The following is a 20,724-nucleotide window of genomic DNA, read 5'->3' as shown; positions in this document are numbered from 1 at the left end:
TAATTTAATACACAAAACACACTGACATTAAGCCCGGTTGGTAACTGAGGAGAAATAAAGAGAGAAAGGAAGAAAGGCTTTGAATAATGAATGTGAAGAGAGGCCTGTTAAACAGCATTGATGCCTTTGATGTGACATAACTTACTGCCACAGTGTTCATATCATCACACATCATTGTTCAAATATGGAGAGACACACAGAAAAGGGAGGGAGGGAGACAGAGAGAGAGACCAAAAGATAGAAACAGTCGTGTCTAGGGTCCGCTCACCAACCAAGAATTCACTAAATGGGACAAACACCAAATTGAGAATCAGCATGAGGAATTCTTTAAAAAAATAGCTTCTGTGGACAACGTAAAACACCAAATAATGCATGCAGAGCAGAATTAGGCCGATACCCGCAAATGATGAAAATCCAGAAAAGAGCCGCTAAATTCTAAAACCACCTAAAAGGAAGTGATTCCCAAACCTTCTGAGTTCCCATCACCCTGTTAGATATGACACAAGAGGAGAGTTTTACTTGAACAATTAAGACACATTAAGTGTTTTGTTTAATGACTTGAGTTAAGTGTCGTGGCAAGGTGAGGATTAGAGTGTTTGGTGACTTTGCTATTTAGATTTGGACTGTTGGGTTTTCATAATCTTCAGTTGGTAGACAAAATACAGGACAGATTCTATAGGAAAGACAGTTTCTTATTGGCTCATTCAGTACTTCTATTCATTATTTCCAAAAAAGTAGCAATTAAGACATGGGTTTCTGTTTGCTCCCTGATAAACTATTCCTGCCATTGCCCTTATCACATAATTCCTTAGGGCTCCCTGTTCCCTAATAAATCTCCTGAAATGTCAAAATAAAACCAATTTCATGCCTCTGACAGCACAAGAGTGAGATGTTTTTTATGTGTCTCAAATTACATTATTAATGTGATTCACATTCAGTGACTGAACACTGGTTAAGGAACATTGTCCATGACATTCAAACTAGACATCCACTTGTTATGAGTTGGGATTAGGGTTGCAAAGTGAGGGTATTTTATAGGAAACATTCTAAGTTTACCGGTAAACTACCAGAATTGTTTATATTTCAAGGATTTGATCATTTATGTAATCTGTCACAAGATATATAGTGTTCCTTTTGGGCTTGTCACGAACCGGCTCAAAGCCCGTAACAAAAGGGAGACAACGTGGAGATAAGGAGTAACAAAATATATATTTATTAAATAAGTAACTAAGTATAATATACAATGGTGTGTGTAATCAGTAATCAGTAGTGTAAGTGAGTGTTTTGCATGCATGAATGTGATAATGCAGGGGGTTGAAAGACGCTAAAGCAAACAACCAAAAAAACACCAAGAAACACAACAAAATCTATAAAGATGTCTGCATGGAGAGAGTCTCCTCCATGAATGGGGAAGTGGTGTATTTATCCTAGGAGACACCGGGCCCAGATGTTTCTCATGTAGCTGACGACCTCCCAACTCCGCCCACCAGCATCATAATAAGGAAACAACAAAGAGACAATACGGCAGACCGAGTGGGAGGGTCGTCACAGGCTCTTCAGATTATCACAGGTGTCTGTAATTATCTCTGGCTTTCTGTGTGGCCTGATAACATGTAAAATACATGAAATAATTGAAGATGGTTTTAAAATAGAATAACAAATCTGTAAAACGTTCTCCTAAATATATACCGTCAACTTAGTGAATACTATTGGTGTTTAATATGAGGGTTTCAGCATTAAATATCATTTAAAATATATATACACTCTTAAATGTATTTTACTATGTCTATTTATTTGTAGTAAATGTTTTGCCGTCAAACTGATGTGAAAAAAGAGAAAAAAGAGTCAAAAGAGTAAATAGAAAAGAATGGCATTGTTGATTAGATGCTTTTTTCATTAATTAAGCTATTTTCTCTTGAACCATATGGTCTATCTACTAGAACCTAATGTACAATATGGACACATTTATAAACAAGGAATACTATACCGTATATGAATACATTTAAAAAAAAAAACGTTATTTAAGTACACCCTTAGAAAAAAAGATGCTATCTAGAAGCCTTTTTGTTTTCAAGTAGAACCCTTTTGGGTTCCATGTAGAACCCTTTCCACAGGGGCCTCAACGTGGAACCCCAAAGGGTTCTACCTAGAACCAAAAAGGGTTTTCCTATGGGGACAGCTGAAAACCCCTTTTGGAACCTTTTGTTCTAAGAGTGTATAAAATGCCAAATTTACGATAAATTGCGGTAACTTTGTTAAATTACAGGTAGGCTTGCGACCATAGTTGGGATGGATCTAGGATGACCTCCTTTAAACTACCCAAATGCGGGACCACGGGATGATTTTGTGGGACATTTGTGGGACCTGCTGCAACATCCACCCCTTTACGCTGCACAGAGCGAGCTAATTGAAACGCACCTAACCTACTATTTTGCTTAATTTAGGATTGAGGGAAGTAGCAGATGTGTTTTAAAGGAGTAACTAGTGAGCATGAAGAACCTCACAAGTTGTGTCATTGACACATGTCTCATCTTGTGCTGCGCAGAATATCTGATCTCAACAACGATTGGAGATGTTTATGATATAAATGTGGTCATAAGCGCAACGTGACTGCAAAAGAGACCGGTGGGAATGTCTGACTGAAATATGGGACAAATCAACCTTTTTTTTGTAAATTACTGGTGTTTTAATTTGTTGCTAAAATGCAGGACATCATTGTTTGGTTGCGGGACAAAGGGACAAGATGTGGGGACTGTCCCGCACAATCTGGGACATCGGGCTGGGCGATATGACGATATATTGTGTGACGATAGAACATTCTATCGTTTCATATTGTGCTCTACCGTTTATTTCGTTGTATCGCAAATTATACCCTTTACGGCAATATTTTTGCATGCAAGGGAGTGGACATGACACAGAGCACGGAGACCGTACCTAAAAGAGGGGCTACTTCGGTCGCATGGACGTGGTTTGGGAATGAAAAGTCTGACACGGACCAGAAAAACGCCCCTCTGCCAAATATGCCGCAGGCCGGGCCGACAACAGGCTCAAACACCACTAACCTCTTTTACCACCTACGCAAGAATCATGTGAAACAGTACGGAGAGTCTACAGATGAGACCCCAAAAAGTAGTCGAGTGCTCATGTAACAGTATAACTTTAGACCGTCCCCTCGCCCATACCCGGGACCCTCTGCACACATCAACAACAGTCACCCACGAAGCGTCGTTACCCATCGCTCCACAAAAGCCGCGGCCCTTGCAGAGCAAAGGGAACTACTACTTCAAGGTCTCAGAGCAAGTGACGTCACCGATTGTAACGCTATTTAGCGCGCACCGCTAACTAAGCTAGCCGTTTCACATCCGTTACACTCAAAACTAACCCCAGACTCAGACGTATGGCAAAGAACCACGACGATGGAAGGAGATAACAGCTGCCATTACAACGTACATCTGCAAAGACATGGCCCCAATTTACACGGTCCAGAAACGGGGGTTTCGTGAGTTGGTGCTAACACTCGACCCAAGGTACCAAACGCAAATTGATGTGACACGTATTAATGCCAAAATAACATGCAAAACAGGCAAGCCCCCCAACATAATATATATATATATATATATATATATATATATATATATATATATATTTAGGCCTATTTTTTTTTTTGGCAACTACAGTTTAAGTGTTTTCTATTTACCTTTTTAGATTTTACACATTCATATTTTATTTTTTGTTACATGTTTAATTGAACATTTGCACAGGTTCTAAATAAAATAAATAATCAAATATGAGTAAGTACCTTTTTTATTTGTTGAGTATAATTCAAAATGTAATAACAAATAGGTCATGTGGTCATTTTATGTAAACTATTTATCAATTGAATTTACAGAAAATGTGCTATATCGTGATATGTATCGTTATCGGGATATGAAATGACCAATATCGTGATTTGAGATTTTGGCCATATGCCAGCCCTACTGGGACATGTAGTCACCCTAGATGGACTGCCTCAGACTATGCCGTGATGACTCATGCCGTGTAAGATGGAGTTAGATGTGATAAGATTTAATTTGACAGACTGCTAGGATTGTATACTGAACAAAAATATAAACCCAACATGTAAAGTGTTGGTCCCATGTTTTCATGAGCTGAAATAAAAGATCCCAGAAATGTTCCATACGCACAAAAAGCTTATTTCTCTCAAATGTCGTGCTCAAATTTGTTTTACATCCCTTTTAGTGAGCATTTCTCCTTAGCCAAAATAATCTATCCACCTGTCAGGTGTGGAATATTGTCACGACTTCCACCGAGGGTGGCTCCTCTCCCTGTTCGGGAGGTGCTCGGTGGTCGTCGTCACCGGCCTACTATCTACCACTGATCCATTTTTATGTTTTGTTTGGTTCTGTCTGTTTCCTACACCTGTGTTCTATTGAGTTCATTTCTGTGGGTTTATTAACCTCATTGCCTGCTGGTATTTTGTGCGGGATTGTTTCTGTGTTTGTTTTTATAGCCACAGGCTATTCTCACGGTCGTTTGAGCCGTTGTGATTTATTTAGGATTTATTTAGGAGTAGATTGTTTTTCCTCCTGTTGTCACTTCGAATTCCTGTTTTGTTGGGCGCCTTCGTTGGGTTTGTTTCCCGACCAGTTTTGGTTGTGTTTTGGGACTTCCAAATAAGGGGACAATAAAAAGACCACTCTAAAATGGGCAGTTTTGTCACAACACAATTCCACAATTGTCTAAAGTGTTGAAGGAGCTTGCAATTGGTATGCTGACTGCAGTAATGTTCACCAGAGCTGTTGCCAGATAATTGGATGTTCATTTCTCTACCATAAGCCGCCTTAAACGTTGTTTTAGAGATTTTGGCAGTATGTCCACCCAGCCTCACAATCCCCGACCAAGTGTAACCAGGCCAGCCCAGGACCTCCACATCCGGCTTCTTTACCTGCGGGATCATCTGACACCAGCCACCTGAACAGCTGATGAAACTGAGGAGTATTTCTGTCCGTAATAAAACCGTTTGTGGGGAAAAACTCATTCTGATTTGCTGGGCCTGGTTCCCCAGTGGGTGGACCTATGCCCTCCCAGGCTGAGCCCCTGCCCAGTCATGTGAAATCCATAGATTAGGGACTCATTTATTTCAATTGACTGATTCCCTTATATGTAACTCAGTAAAATATTTAAAAAATTGTTGCATGTTGCATTTATATTGTTGTTCAGTATATATGAAGAATAGACATACTATGTGCTGTTGTAATGCAGTTTATCAATCTGCACAAATTAGAATTTTCTGTCAATTTGTGCACTATACACTATTGGGGGAAAAAAAATGTGCTATAATGAATCTAGAAGGGAACTACCCATTTTGGTTCAAGGGTGGAACCCTTTCAACAGAGGGTTGTAAATTAAACCAGACAGGGCCCTATGGGGACAGCTGAATAACCCTTTTGGAACCCTTTTTGTCTAAGAGCGTATGGGGAATAGGGTTCTATTTCAGATGCAGCCTACACTCCCAGTCGCTATTAGAAACAACCTCGAGGCCCAGCCCGCCTGTGGGACAGCAACCTGTGGTTACTCCATTGGCTCACAGCAAAAACATCACCCTTTTCAAACACAATTTTCTTGTTGACTGCAATTATAAACCTACATTTAAGAAAAGTATAACATGTCTAAAGATTAATGTAAACGTAACTTAAGAAAAACGTAATGCAGGGCTTCCCTCAAGCCCTTTTTCATGACTGCTTGCAGCCATGTGAGTGCTAGCCAGCTACCGACCATAACAATAAGCTAGCCAAGACCTACAACACAAACAAACAAACTCTAAAGCTACAAGTAGTTACAAACAGACTATACTAAACAAGTTACATTTCTCACCTGTGATGAAATGTTTTCCACACACTTAGCGATGTATGTGTAGCCTATTTGTACACTGGGTCTCCAGATTTCCCACTCTCCCACGCCAAATAGCCTGAAGCCACAGGGCTCTTCTCGCAGACTCTATTTCCCTACGTGGGAGCATTGTAAAATGTAGGTTGGGCATTTTCACCTGGTACATTGAATAGACCAGAATCTTTTCGGCATGTTTTGCGATTTCTGTATAACAAAAATAGAAAACAAAGTTGTCTCTTTTACAATTAGGGGTCAATTGGAAATAATGTTTTCCCAGTTTGTGAGCGTAGTCGAGGGCAACTCTTTATTTTTACGTGAATATTGACTCGCCGTATAGGAATTTGTCATTACTCTAAAAGGCTCTGCAAATTCAATCCGACAACTGCAGTGGCCGTACAGCATTTACTGCGATGTGGCCTCCACAGAAGTCAAGGCCTTCATACTTGCGCTTCGCGGAACAGAGCAGAGCTGTTGTCAAGGAAATAGGTTTGTGTTTATATATTGAACTCCCACACCTGCCTACCGTCAACCAATCATGTCAAAGCAGAGCTATACAGAGCCCTCCATTGTTACAAAATTTGGGAGGAGCAAGGCGATGACACTACTGTAAGTCTGATATGGCTGACCTCCTCTTCTCCTCCTCTACAGCCATAGGACCAAGTCATCAGGCTGGCTGCCGCCTGGCACCTGCAGCACTGCACATGGACCCCCCAATGGATGGGACATGGCCACCAATAGAGACGGGAGAGACTTCTACATCAAGTAAGTGAGCTGAGAGGGGAAGGGAGGGGAGGAGACAAGTGGAGAGGAGAGGAAAATAGGAGAGGAGAATAGCAGAGGAGATGAAAAGAGGAGAGGAAAAGAGGAGAGAATATGAGAGGAAAAGAGGAGAGGAAAGGAAAGAGGAGAGGGGAAGAGGAAACGAGGAGAGAATAGGAGAGGAAAGTAGAAGAGGAGAAGAAAAAAGAGGAGAGGAGGAGAGAAGAGGAGAGGAAAAGAGGAGAGGAGAGGAAAAGAGGAGTGGAAAAGAGAGGAAAAGAGGAGAGGAGAGGAAAAGAAGAGAAGAGAGGAAAAGAGGAGAGAATAGGAGGAGAGGAGAGGAAATTAAGAGAAGAGAGGAAAGGAGGAGAGAATATGAGGAGAGGAGAGGAAAAGAAGAGAAGAGAGGAGAGGAAAAGAGGAGAGAATAGGAGAGGGAAAAAGGAGAGAGGCTCTCTCTCTCAGTCCCAGATGTTTTGGAGGCTTTGGTAACCTGTGATTATTCTAGCCACGTCATTGCTAGTGCCTCCACTCTCTCTCTCTCCCCATCCATCCTTCAGAATACTGATTCTCCATTTCCTTCTTTTTCTGTGCACAGACACATGCCCTGCCCTTCCCGCACACACTGTATCTCACACACACAGACACATGGCCTGCCCGCACACACTCTCTCACACACCCACTCACACACCCACACACACAGACACATGCCCTGCCAGCCCACACTCTCTCTCTCACACACAAGCACACATACACACACAGACACCTGCCTTGCCCATACACATTCTCTCACACACACACACACTCACAGACAAACACACACGCACAGACACGCTCCAGCCTCCTCACTGTAGCTTGCTCTTCGGAGCAGAGAAGTAAAGCCTAATTGTTTTCCGGCTCCTGAAGAATTCATCCACAAAGGGACTTATTTAGATCTCTATGAGACTGCAGGTAGCTGTGGAGATGCCAGGGTGTATTAGCTGTGGAGATGCCAGGGTGACGTAGCTGTGGAGATGCCAGGGTGACGTAGCTGTGAAGATGCCAGGGTGACGTAGCTGCGGAGATGCCAGGGTGACGTAGCTGTGGAGATGCCAGGGTGACGTAGCTGTGGAGATGCCAGGGTGACGTAGCTGCGGAGATGCCAGGGTGACGTAGCTGTGGAGATGCCAGGGTGACGTAGCTGCGGAGATGCCAGGGTGACGTAGCTGCGGATATGCCAGGTTGACGTAGCTGCGGAGCTGCCAGGGTGACGTAGCTGTGGAGATGCCATGGTGTAGTAGCTGTGGAGATGCCATGGTGTAGTAGATGTGGAGATGCCAGGGTGTAGTAGCTGTGGAGATGCCAGGGTGTAGTAGCTGTGGAGATGCCAGGGTGACGTAGCTGTGGAGATGCCAGGGTGACGTAGCTGTGAAGATGCCAGGGTGACATAACTGTGGAGATGCCATGGTGACGTAGCTGTGGAGATGCCAGGGTGACGTAGCTGCGGAGATGCCAGGGTGACATAGCTGTGGAGATACCATGGTGATAGAGCTGTGGAGATACCAGGGTCATGTAGCTGAGGAGATGCCAGGGTGTAGTAGCTGCGGAGATGTCAGCGTGACGTAGCTGTGGAGATCCCAGGTGATGTAGCTGCGACGATACCAGGGTGACGTAGCTGCGGAGATGCCAGTGTGATGCAGCTGTGGAGATGCCATGGTAATGTAGCTGTAGAGATGCCAGGGTGTATTAGCTGTGGAGATGCCAGGGTGTAGTAGCTGTGGAGATGCCAGGGTGACGTAGCTGTGTAGATGCCATGGTGTTGTAGCTGTGGAGATGCCAGGGTGACGTAGATGTGGAGATGCCAGGGTGACGTAGCTGTGGAGATGCCAGGGTGAAGTAGCTGTGGAGATGCCAGGGGGATGTAGCTGTGGAGATGCCAGGGTAACGTAGCTGTGGAGATGCCATGGTAACGTAGCTGTGGAGATGCCAGGGTAACGTAGCTGTGGAGATGCCAGGGTGTAGTAGCTGTGGAGATGCCAGGGTGTAGTAGCTTTGGAGATGCTAGGGTAACGTATCTGTGGAAATGCCATGGTGTAGTAGCTGTGGAGATGCCATGGTGTAGTAGCTGTGAAGATGTCAGGGTGTAATAGCTGCGGAAATGCCAGGGTGACGTAGCTGTGGAGATGCCAGGGTAACGTAGCTGTGGAGATGCCAGGGTGTAGTAGCTGTGGAGATGCCAGGGTGACGTAGCTGTGGAGATGCCAGGGTGACGTAGCTGTGAAGATGCCAGGGTGACATAACTGTGGAGATGCCATGGTGACGTAGCTGTGGAGAGGCCAGGGTGACGTAGCTGCGGAGATGCCAGGGTGACATAGCTGTGGAGATACCATGGTGATAGAGCTGTGGAGATACCAGGGTCATGTAGCTGAGGAGATGCCAGGGTGTAGTAGCTGCGGAGATGTCAGCGTGACGTAGCTGTGGAGATGCCATGGTGTAGTAGCTGTGGAGATGCCATGGTGTAGTAGATGTGGAGATGCCAGGGTGTAGTAGCTGTGGAGATGCCAGGGTGTAGTAGCTGTGGAGATGCCAGGGTGACGTAGCTGTGGAGATGCCAGGGTGACGTAGCTGTGAAGATGCCAGGGTGACATAACTGTGGAGATGCCATGGTGACGTAGCTGTGGAGATGCCAGGGTGACGTAGCTGCGGAGATGCCAGGGTGACATAGCTGTGGAGATACCATGGTGATAGAGCTGTGGAGATACCAGGGTCATGTAGCTGCGGAGATGCCAGGGTGACGTAGCTGCGGATATGCCAGGTTGACGTAGCTGCGGAGCTGCCAGGGTGACGTAGCTGTGGAGATGCCATGGTGACGTAGCTGTGGAGATGCCAGGGTGACGTAGCTGTGAAGATGCCAGGGTGACATAACTGTGGAGATGCCATGGTGACGTAGCTGTGGAGATGCCAGGGTGACGTAGCTGCGGAGATGCCAGGGTGACATAGCTGTGGAGATACCATGGTGATAGAGCTGTGGAGATACCAGGGTCATTTAGCTGAGGAGATGCCAGGGTGTAGTAGCTGCGGAGATGTCAGCGTGACGTAGCTGTGGAGATCCCAGGTGATGTAGCTGCGACGATACCAGGGTGACGTAGCTGCGGAGATGCCAGTGTGATGCAGCTGTGGAGATGCCATGGTAATGTAGCTGTGGAGATGCCAGGGTGCATTAGCTGTGGAGATGCCAGGGTGTAGTAGCTGTGGAGATGCCAGGGTGACGTAGCTGTGTAGATGCCATGGTGTTGTAGCTGTGGAGATGCCAGGGTGACGTAGATGTGGAGATGCCAGGGTGACGTAGCTGTGGAGATGCCAGGGTGAAGTAGCTGTGGAGATGCCAGGGGGATGTAGCTGTGGAGATGCCAGGGTAACGTAGCTGTGGAGATGCCATGGTAACGTAGCTGTGGAGATGCCAGGGTAACGTAGCTGTGGAGATGCCAGGGTGTAGTAGCTGTGGAGATGCCAGGGTGTAGTAGCTTTGGAGATGCTAGGGTAACGTATCTGTGGAAATGCCATGGTGTAGTAGCTGTGGAGATGCCATGGTGTAGTAGCTGTGAAGATGTCAGGGTGTAATAGCTGCGGAAATGCCAGGGTGACGTAGCTGTGGAGATGCCAGGGTAACGTAGCTGTGGAGATGCCAGGGTGTAGTAGCTGTGGAGATGCCAGGGTGACGTAGCTGTGGAGATGCCAGGGTGACGTAGCTGTGAAGATGCCAGGGTGACATAACTGTGGAGATGCCATGGTGACGTAGCTGTGGAGAGGCCAGGGTGACGTAGCTGCGGAGATGCCAGGGTGACATAGCTGTGGAGATACCATGGTGATAGAGCTGTGGAGATACCAGGGTCATGTAGCTGAGGAGATGCCAGGGTGTAGTAGCTGCGGAGATGTCAGCGTGATGTAGCTGTGGAGATCCCAGGTGATGTAGCTGCGACGATACCAGGGTGATGTAGCTGCGGAGATGCCAGTGTGATGCAGCTGTGGAGATGCCATGGTAATGTAGCTGTAGAGATGCCAGGGTGTATTAGCAGTGGAGATGCCAGGGTGTAGTAGCTGTGGAGATGCCAGGGTGACGTAGCTGTGTAGATGCCATGGTGTTGTAGCTGTGGAGATGCCAGGGTGACGTAGATGTGGAGATGCCAGGGTGACGTAGCTGTGGAGATGCCAGGGTGAAGTAGCTGTGGAGATGCCAGGGGGATGTAGCTGTGGAGATGCCAGGGTAACGTAGCTGTGGAGATGCCATGGTAATGTAGCTGTGGAGATGCCAGGGTAACGTAGCAGTGGAGATGCCAGGGTGTAGTAGCTGTGGAGATGCCAGGGTGTAGTAGCTTTGGAGATGCTAGGGTAACGTATCTGTGGTGTGCTGTGGTGTAGTGTACTGTAGTGTAGTGTACTGTTCTTTACCATAGTGTACCGTACTATACTGCAGTGTACTGCGGTGTACCATTTTGTAATGTAGTGTAGCTTTCTGTGCTGTAGTGTACTGTAGTAGCTGTGGAGATGCCAGGGTGACGTAGCTGTGGAGATGCCATGTTGTAGTAGCTGTGGAGATGCCAGGGTGGCGTAGCTGCAGAGATGCCAGGGTGACGTAGCTGTGGAGATACCATGGTTATATAGCTGCGGAGATACCATGGTCATGTAGCTGAGGAGATGCCAGGGTGTAGTAGCTGTGGAGATGCCATGGTGTAGTAGATGTAGAGATGCCAGGGTGTTTTACCTGTGGAGATGCCAGGGTGTAGTAGCTGTGGAGTTGCCAGGGTGATGTAGCTGTGGAGATGCCAGGATGACGTAGCTGTGGAGATACCATGTTGATATAGCTGCGGAGATACCAGGGTCATGTAGCTGAGGAGATGCCAGGGTGTAGTAGCTGCGGACATGTCAGGGGGACGTAGCTGTGGAGATCCCAGGTGATGTAGCTGCGAAGATACCAGGGTGACGTAGCTGCGGAGATGCCAGTGTGATACAGTTGTGGAGATGCCATGGTAATGTAGCTGTATAGATGCCAGGTTGTATTAGCTGTGGAGATGCCAGGGTGACGTAGCTGTGGAGATGCCATGGTGTAGTAGCTGTGGATATGCCATGGTGTAGTAGCTGTGGAGATGCCAGGGTGTATTAGCTGTGGAGATGCCAGGGTGACGTAGCTGTGGAGATGCCATGGTGTAGTAGCTGTGGAGATGCCAGGGTGTAGTAGCTGTGGAAATGCCAGGCTGACGTAGCTGTGGAGATGCCAGGGTAACGTAGCTGTGGAGATGCCATGGTGACGTAGCTGTGGGGATGCCATTGTGATGAGCTGTGGAGATGCCAGGGTAACGTAGCTGTGGAGATGCGATGGTGTAGTAGCTGTGGAGATGTCAGGGTAACGTAGCTGTGGAGATGCCATGGTGACGTAGCTGTGGGGATGCCATTGTGATGAGCTGTGAAGATTCCAGGGTAACGTAGCTGTGGAGATGCCATGGTGTAGTAGCTGCGGAGATGCCAGGGTGTAGTAGCTGTGGAGATGCCAGTGTGTAGTATCTGTGGAGATGCCAGGGTGACGTAGCTGTGGAGATGCCAGGGTGTAGTAGCTGTGGATATACCAGGGTGACGTAGCTGTGGATATACCAGGGTGACGTAGCTGTGGAGATGCCAAGGTGACGTAGCTGTGGAAATGCCAGTGTGTAGTAACTGTGGAGATTCCAGGGTGTAGTAGCTGTGGAGATGCCAGGGTAAAGTAGCTGCGGAAATGCCAGGGTGACGTAGCTGTGGAGATGCCAGGGTAACGTAGCTGTGGAGATGCCAGGGTGACGTAGCTGCGGAGATGCCAGTGTGTAGTAGCTGTGGAGATGCCATGGTGTAGTAGCTGTGGAGATGCCAGGGTGACGTAGCTGTGGAGATGCCATGGTGTAGTAGCTGTGGATATACCAGGGTGACATAGCCGTGGAGATGCCAGGGTGACGTAGCTGCGGAGATGCCAGGGTGACGTGGCTGTGGAGATGCCATGGTGTAGTAGCTGTGGTGATGCCAGGGTAAAGTAGCTGCGGAAATGCCAGGGTGACATAGCTGTGGAGATGCCAGGATAACGTAGCTGTGGAGATGCCAGGGTGACGTAGCTGCGGAGATGCCAGGGTGACGTAGCTGTGGAGATGCCATGGTGTAGTAGCTGTGGAGATGCCAGGGTGACGTAGCTGTGGAGATGCCATGGTGTAGTAGCTGTGGATATACCAGGGTGACGTAGCTGTGGAGATGCCAGGGTGACGTAGCTGTGGAGATGCCAGGGTGACGTAGCTGTGGAGATGCCATGTTGTAGTAGCTGTGGAGATGCCAGGGTGGCGTAGCTGCAGAGATACCATGGTCATGTAGCTGAGGAGATGCCAGGGTGTAGTAGCTGTGGAGATGCCATGGTGTAGTAGATGTAGAGATGCCAGGGTGTTTTACCTGTGGAGATGCCAGGGTGTAGTAGCTGTGGAGTTGCCAGGGTGATGTAGCTGTGGAGATGCCAGGATGACGTAGCTGTGGAGATACCATGTTGATATAGCTGCGGAGATACCAGGGTCATGTAGCTGAGGAGATGCCAGGGTGTAGTAGCTGCGGACATGTCAGGGGGACGTAGCTGTGGAGATCCCAGGTGATGTAGCTGCGAAGATACCAGGGTGACGTAGCTGCGGAGATGCCAGTGTGATACAGTTGTGGAGATGCCATGGTAATGTAGCTGTATAGATGCCAGGTTGTATTAGCTGTGGAGATGCCAGGGTGACGTAGCTGTGGAGATGCCATGGTGTAGTAGCTGTGGATATGCCATGGTGTAGTAGCTGTGGAGATGCCAGGGTGTATTAGCTGTGGAGATGCCAGGGTGACGTAGCTGTGGAGATGCCATGGTGTAGTAGCTGTGGAGATGCCAGGGTGTAGTAGCTGTGGAAATGCCAGGCTGACGTAGCTGTGGAGATGCCAGGGTAACGTAGCTGTGGAGATGCCATGGTGACGTAGCTGTGGGGATGCCATTGTGATGAGCTGTGGAGATGCCAGGGTAACGTAGCTGTGGAGATGCGATGGTGTAGTAGCTGTGGAGATGTCAGGGTAACGTAGCTGTGGAGATGCCATGGTGACGTAGCTGTGGGGATGCCATTGTGATGAGCTGTGAAGATTCCAGGGTAACGTAGCTGTGGAGATGCCATGGTGTAGTAGCTGCGGAGATGCCAGGGTGTAGTAGCTGTGGAGATGCCAGTGTGTAGTATCTGTGGAGATGCCAGGGTGACGTAGCTGTGGAGATGCCATGGTGACATAGCTATGGAGATGCCAGGGTGATGTAGCTGTGGAGATGCCATGGTGACGTAGCTGTGGAGATACCATGGAACAGTGTTATCAGCATCATCAGTCTTTTGCCAGTTTAGGATTTCTGTGGAGGACTACAGGTACTGTGGTTTTGCTGTAGTGTCATGTACTGTAGAGTGCTGTACTGTAGAGTACTGTACTGCAGAGTACTGTACTATACTGTAGTGTACTGTAGTGTACTGTTGTGTCCTGTAGTGTACTGTCTGTAGCGTAGAGTAGAGTAGTGTAGTGTAATGTACTGTTCTGTACATGTGTGTAGTGTACTCTTCTGTATAGTAGATAAGTGTGGTGTAATGTACTGTGCTGTACTTTAGCGTACTGTAGTGTACTGTAGTGTAGTGTACTGTAGTGTACCTTTTTGTAATGTAGTATACCGTTCTGTTCTGTAGTGTAGTGTACTGTAGTGTACTGTTCTGTAGTGTTCTGTAGTGTACTGTACTATACTGTAGTGTACTGTGGTGTAATGTACTGTAGTGTAATGTACTGTAGTGTACTCGTGTACTGTACGGTTGTGTACTGTATTGTACTAGTGTACTGTTCTATAGTGTGCTGTAGTGTACTAGTTTACTGTTCTGTAGTGTACTAGTTTACTGTTCTGTAGTGTACTGTACTATACTGTAGTGTGCTGTGGTGTAGTGTAGTGTACTGTTCTGTGGTGTACTGTGGTGTAGTGTACTGTAGTGTAGTGTACTGTTCTTTACCATAGTGTACCGTACTATACTGCAGTGTACTGCGGTGTACCATTTTGTAATGTAGTGTAGCTTTCTGTGCTGTAGTGTACTGTAGTGTACTTTAGTGTACTGTCGTGTACTTTAGTGTAGTCTACTGTCGTGTAGTGTACTGTTCTTTACCATAGTGTACTATAGTGTACTGTTGTGTACTGTACTATACTGCAGTGTACGGTTGTGTACTGTGCTGTAGTGCACGTTTTTGTAATGTAGTGTACCGTTCTGTACTGTTCTGTACTGTAGTGTACTGTAGTGTTCTGTAGTGTAGTGTGCTGTAGTGTAGTGTACTATAGTGTACTGTAGTGTACTGTAGTGTAGTGTATTGTACTTTAGTGTACAGTAGTGTAGTGTACTGTACTGTAGTGTATTGTAGTGTACTGTAGTGTAGTGTACTGTTCTTTACCATCGTGTACTGTATTGTAATGTAGTGTACTGTACTGTAGTGTACTTTAGTGTAATATATTGTACTGTAATGTAGTGTAATGTACTGTAGTGTAATATAGGGTAGTGTACTGTACTGTTATGTACTGTTGTGTAGTGTAATGTACTGTGCTGTAGTGTAATGTACTGTGCTGTAGTGTAATGTAGTGTACTGTTGTGTAGTGTACTGTGTTGGGACTACAAAGCACAGTGTAACAAGTGAGGGCTGCTTCTTCATCTCTTATGATGTTTCTGTAGGAGGATGTATTTTCTTCTGCTCTCCTCTCCCAGCAGTGATGTTGAAGCAGTATAAATATGACAGCCTGCATCGACAAGATTCCCAGACCCACCCTGGCATTCTTACTTCCCTATCTCTTCATGCATAACACGATGCATTCTAATTTAGATCCAGTATGTACTCATAGAATATATGTAGAAAAGGTGTGCACATCATTTCCCTTGTGATTACATGTAGCTGCCATATAAGGGAAACATGTTATAATTATGATGCTTTGCATTGACATAGGCCCAGTAGGAAATAGTCTGGGGAACTATTGACACATGGGCTAGAGAGCTTGAACTGCGTGACGGCAGAGAGGTTACATAAGAGCAGTGCTCCAGAGGAGGACAGAGTGTATTGGATGCAGAGAGTCTGTCTGTACGAGGCACATCACTGAGGCTCGTTTGGCTCTAACCTACTGTAGTCTTGCTTTGACTCTAACCCAGCCATGCTTTGGCTCTACTATAGTCTTGCTTTGGCTCTACTATAGTCTTGCTTTGGCTCTACCCTAGTCTTGCTTTGACTCTTAACCTAGTCTTGCTTTGACTCTAACCCAGCCTTGCTTTGACTCTAACCTAGCCTTGCTTCGACTGTACCCTAGCCTTGCTTTGACTCTAACCTAGTCTTGCTTTGACTCTAACCTTGCTTTGACTCTAACCTAGCCTTGCTTCGACTGTAACCTAGCCTTGCTTTGGTGCTAACCTAGCCTTGCTTTGGCTCTAACCTAGCCTTGCTTTGACTCTAACCCAGCCTTGCTTTGACTCTAACCTAGCCTTGCTTTGACTCTAACCTAGCCTTGCTTTGGTGCTAACCTAGCCTTGCTTTGGCTCTAACCTAGCCTTGCTTTGACTCTAACCTTGCTTTGACTCTAACCTAGCCTTGCTTTGACTCTAACCTAGCCTTGCTTTGACTCTAACCTAGCCTTGCTTTGACTGTAAAAAATATTTGACATTTCGTAGCAGATTAGGAGAATTTACGCAGCAGGTTAGGAAAATGTGGTTAAGGTTAGGAAAAGAGTTAGGGTTAGTTAAAATGCGAGAAAAAAAATACTTTTGACGTTCATTTGACAAAAGCTGGATCCCCTTCAGGACCCATTTTCTGCCTAGATTACATGGTTGCATTCAAGACAAGGCCATTTTTATTGATCTGTTGTCAGTCGAGTAGGCTACCATCATATTAAAACAGATTCTGCTAATATCATATAACGTGTAGTAGAATTACATGAAATGTTTATCAAATGCAACATTTTTTTCCAGTATAAAGGAATGAAACATCTCTGGTATAGTCTATAAGCCTATGCCACCATGCATTTATTAATAGCCTAAATTATCATTATCCAATCTACTCATCACATTAGGAATAGTAGGTTTACATTCATCTACAGATGCGATGATAGAGGCATGCGATCCTTTGTTATAAATATGCATTTTTATGGTGAAAAAAAATTGCTTCCCCAAAACTTACCCAACACATGCTGGTAATTAAACCAAAAGCTATCTAGCTAGATCATTTTGTGAACAGTGATGTTGTTAACACCTGGTTAGCTTAAAACCTCTTAGCGCACAAATACCGTTATCGGGATCAAAATCGACAACGTCCGGTGACGCTGGAGCGCGCCAAATTCAAATGACAAAATAGTAATATTAAACATTCAGGAACGTACAAGTGTCCTACATCATTTAAAAGTTTAACCTCTTGTTAATCCAGCTGCTTTGTCAGATTTCAAAAATGCTTTATGGCGAAAGCACACCATGCGATTATCTGAGGACAGCGCCAACACACAAAAGCATTAAAAACATTTTCCAAACCAGCCAGTCAGAAATAGCTTACCTTAGAAGATCTTCCTCTGTTTGCAATCCCAAGGGCCCCAGCTACACATCAAATGGTCATTTTGTTCAATAAAGTCCTTCTTTATATCCTAGAAAAGTCAGTTAAGTTGGCGTGTTTGATTCAGTAATCCACTAGTTCAACTAGTTCAACAAGGAATCCCAAAAGCTACCAATAAACTTTTTCCAAACAAGTCAAACAACGTTTCTAATCAATCCTCAGGTACCCTAATATGTAAATAAATTATACAATTTAATTAAGACGGAGAACAATGTGTTCATTACCGGAGGTAAATAACGAAGTGCGCGCCCTCATCCACGTGCGCCACAAGACTACAATCTAAATGAGAGCCACTTTGAAAAACTACAAAATCTAGCAAATTTTTCACAAAAAAAGCCTGAAAACCTTTCTTAAGACTGTTGACATCTAGTGGAAGCCCTATGAACTGCAATCTGGGAGGTATTCCTTTGAATCTCGCGTAAACAAGGATTTCAATGGGTGGTCTCCTCAAAAAAATTATTCTGGATGATTTTCCTCAGGTTTTCACCTGGCATATTAGTCCTGTTATACCCACATACAGTGCCTTGCGAAAGTATTCGGCCCCCTTGAACTTTGCGACCTTTTGCCACATTTCAGGCTTCAAACATAAAGATATAAAACTGTATTTTTTTGTGAAGAATCTGTGGAAAGAACTGAAAACTGCTGTTCACAAATGCTCTCCATCCAACCTCACTGAGCTCGAGCTGTTTTGCTAGGAGGAATGGGAAAAAAATTCAGTCTCTCGATGTGCAAAACTGATAGAGACATACCCCAAGCGACTTACAGCTGTAATCGCAGCAAAAGGTGGCGCTACAAAGTATTAACTTAAGGGGGCTGAATCATTTTGCACGCCCAATTTTTCAGTTTTTGATTTGTTAAAAAAGTTTGAAATATCCAATAAATGTTGTTCCACTTCATGATTGTGTCCCACTTGTTGTTGATTCTTCACAAAAAATACAGTTGGCCATTCTAACACCTGGATATGTTTATTTTTGAACCATTCCATTGTAGATTTTGCTTTATGTTTTGGATCATTGTCTTGTTGGAAGACAAATCTCCGTCCCAGTCTCAGGTCTTTTGCAGACTCCATCAGGTTTTCTTCCAGAATGGTCCTGTATTTGGCTCCATCCATCTTCCCATCAATTTTAACCATCTTCCCTGTCCCTGCTGAAGAAAAGCAGGCCCAAACCATGATGCTGCCACCACCATGTTTGACAGTGGGTATGGTGTGTTCAGGGTGATGAGCTGTGTTGCTTTTACGCCAAACATAACATTTTGCATTGTTGCCAAAAAGTTCCATTTTGGTTTCATCTGACCAGAGGACCTTCTTCCACATGTTTGGTGTGTCTCCCAGGTGGCTTGTGGCAAACTTTAAACAACACTTTTTATGGATATCTTTAAGAAATGGCTTTCTTCTTGCCACTCTTCCATAAAGGCCATTTGTGCAATATACGACTGATTGTTGTCCTATGGACAGAGTCTCCCACCTCAGCTGTAGATCTCTGCAGTTCATCCAGAGTGATCATGGGCCTCTTGGCTGCATCTCTGATCAGTCTTCTCCTTGTATGAGCTGAAAGTTTAGAGGGACGGCCAGGTCTTGGTAGATTTGCAGTGGTCTGATACTCCTTCCATTTCAATATTATCGCTTGCACAGTGCTCCTTGGGATGTTTAAAGCTTGGGAAATATTTTTGTATCCAAATCCGGCTTTAAACTTCTTCACAACAGTATCTCGGACCTGCCTGGTGTGTTCCTTGTTCTTCATGACGCTCTCTGCGCTTTTAACAGACCTCTGAGACTATCACAGTGCAGGTGCATTTATACAGAGACTTGATTACACACAGGTGGATTGTATTTATCATCATTAGTCATTTAGGTCAACATTGGATCATTCAGAGATCCTCACTGAACTTCTGGAGAGAGTTTGCTGCACTGAAAGTAAAGGGGCTGAATAATTTTGCATGCCCAATTTTTCAGTTTTTGATTTGTTAAAAGAGTTTGAAATATCCAATAAATGTTGTTCCACTTCATGATTGTGTCCCACTTGTTGTTGATTCTTCACAAAAAAATACAGTTTTATATCTTTATGTTTGAAGCCTGAAATGTGGCAAAAGGTCGCAAAGTTCAAGGGGGCCGAATACTTTCGCAAGGCACTGTACATTACTTTTAACAGTTTTAGAAACGTAAGAGTATTTTCTATCCAATGCTCCCAATTATATGCATATCCTAGCTTCTGGGCCTGAATAACAGGCAGTTTACTTTGGGCACGTCAGTCATCCGAATTTACGAACAATGCCCCCGGCCCTTAAGAAGTTTTGAACAGCTAACCTAAACTCAAATTCAGTCAGACTTGACTTTCCAGTGATCAATTGATCATAGCATATCATTGTGGTGATAAATCAACTCGTTTTAGGCACTGTTATCATGCAGTTTGGAGTAGCCACTCGGCTGTTGTTGTTGTAAGAATTCATGCGGTGGTCTTCCAACATGGCCACCATTAGGAGTCGTACGTCAACTGCAAGCCTATATGTTGTCATGTCAATGCTGAATCTCGAGACGGTGGATGGTGGTTGGAAGAGCGCGCTTGTTTGAAATAGAAAAGCTTTGCGGTAGTTATTGATAAAGCAGACCATCAAGATGAAGCAGCTGATTTATAAGTGGGACGCACTGTTGAGTGCTACATTCCCGAGGGGTTCATGCTGATTGTACGGAGATTGCGACAGATAGTTAAATGGCGTCCCTTGGGAAGGCAAGAACAAGATGTATGTCAGGAGAAGTACAGAATTATCATAAGGAGACGTATACTTGGAATATGGATGAGGAATGAAGGGGAAAATGAGAGACAGAGAAGGTCTAAGCGGGTGGAAGAAGGTGAGCTTGAGTCTGTTAAAAATGGCAGAAAGAAGGGAGATGGTTTGTTAAAGAAGAATGGTAGATGGTGTAAGCAGAGAGCTGAAGACGAGGATAAATAGAAGCGAATGAGGGTAAAGTATCGGAGATGGTTGGTGTGGTGAAGTTCTCGGAGCCCGAGGCTTGCACCGAGGGTCAGGATAAAGATGAGTCTGTGGCAATAGGAGTGAAGTTTTTGGAAAAGCAGACCCTTGCCTTTTGGCTGATTCATTTGTGGTTTCAGGGTGGGTGAAAACCGAGTTTGGTGCTGTGGAATCGGTGAGGTTAACCAGAAGTGGTCTTGTGATATTTGTTTGTGTTAAACGAATGGGGGCAAGACATGTGAATTGTTTTGCTTTCAAGAAAAGGGCGCCATTGAAAGGATTGATTAATAGCGGTAAATGTAAAAGTTGACCAACTGAAGGGGAAGATTCCCGGTGTTTGTGACAATTGTCATTTGGTGCGACACAGACAGGGTGGCATGAGTGGCGAAACAGAATAGTCATTGTCTGTTCTTTTGAGTTTTGATGTTGAGTCTTTGCCCAACAAAGTGATGTTAGGAT

At 45.3% G+C, this 20,724-nt stretch overlaps 1 protein-coding gene across 1 annotated transcript in view; it reads left to right on the top strand.

Annotated features, from left to right (window-relative positions):
* Positions 1-20,724, top strand: part of LOC110520616 (FERM and PDZ domain-containing protein 4) — a 73,170-nt gene that overhangs the window by 24,940 nt on the left and 27,506 nt on the right. Inside the window, exon 2 of the mRNA XM_036975241.2 lies at positions 6,538-6,651. Coding sequence (XP_036831136.2) covers positions 6,538-6,651 — 114 coding nt within the window. The remainder of the gene's footprint in view (positions 1-6,537; positions 6,652-20,724) is intronic.

Source organism: Oncorhynchus mykiss, chromosome 3 (genome assembly GCF_057628025.1).
Source record: "Oncorhynchus mykiss isolate SJ-2025 chromosome 3, ASM5762802v1, whole genome shotgun sequence".
Lineage (NCBI taxonomy): Eukaryota > Metazoa > Chordata > Actinopteri > Salmoniformes > Salmonidae > Oncorhynchus > Oncorhynchus mykiss.
The sequence above is the reverse complement of the archived record's forward strand: the minus strand, read 5'-3'. Positions and strand labels throughout refer to the sequence as shown.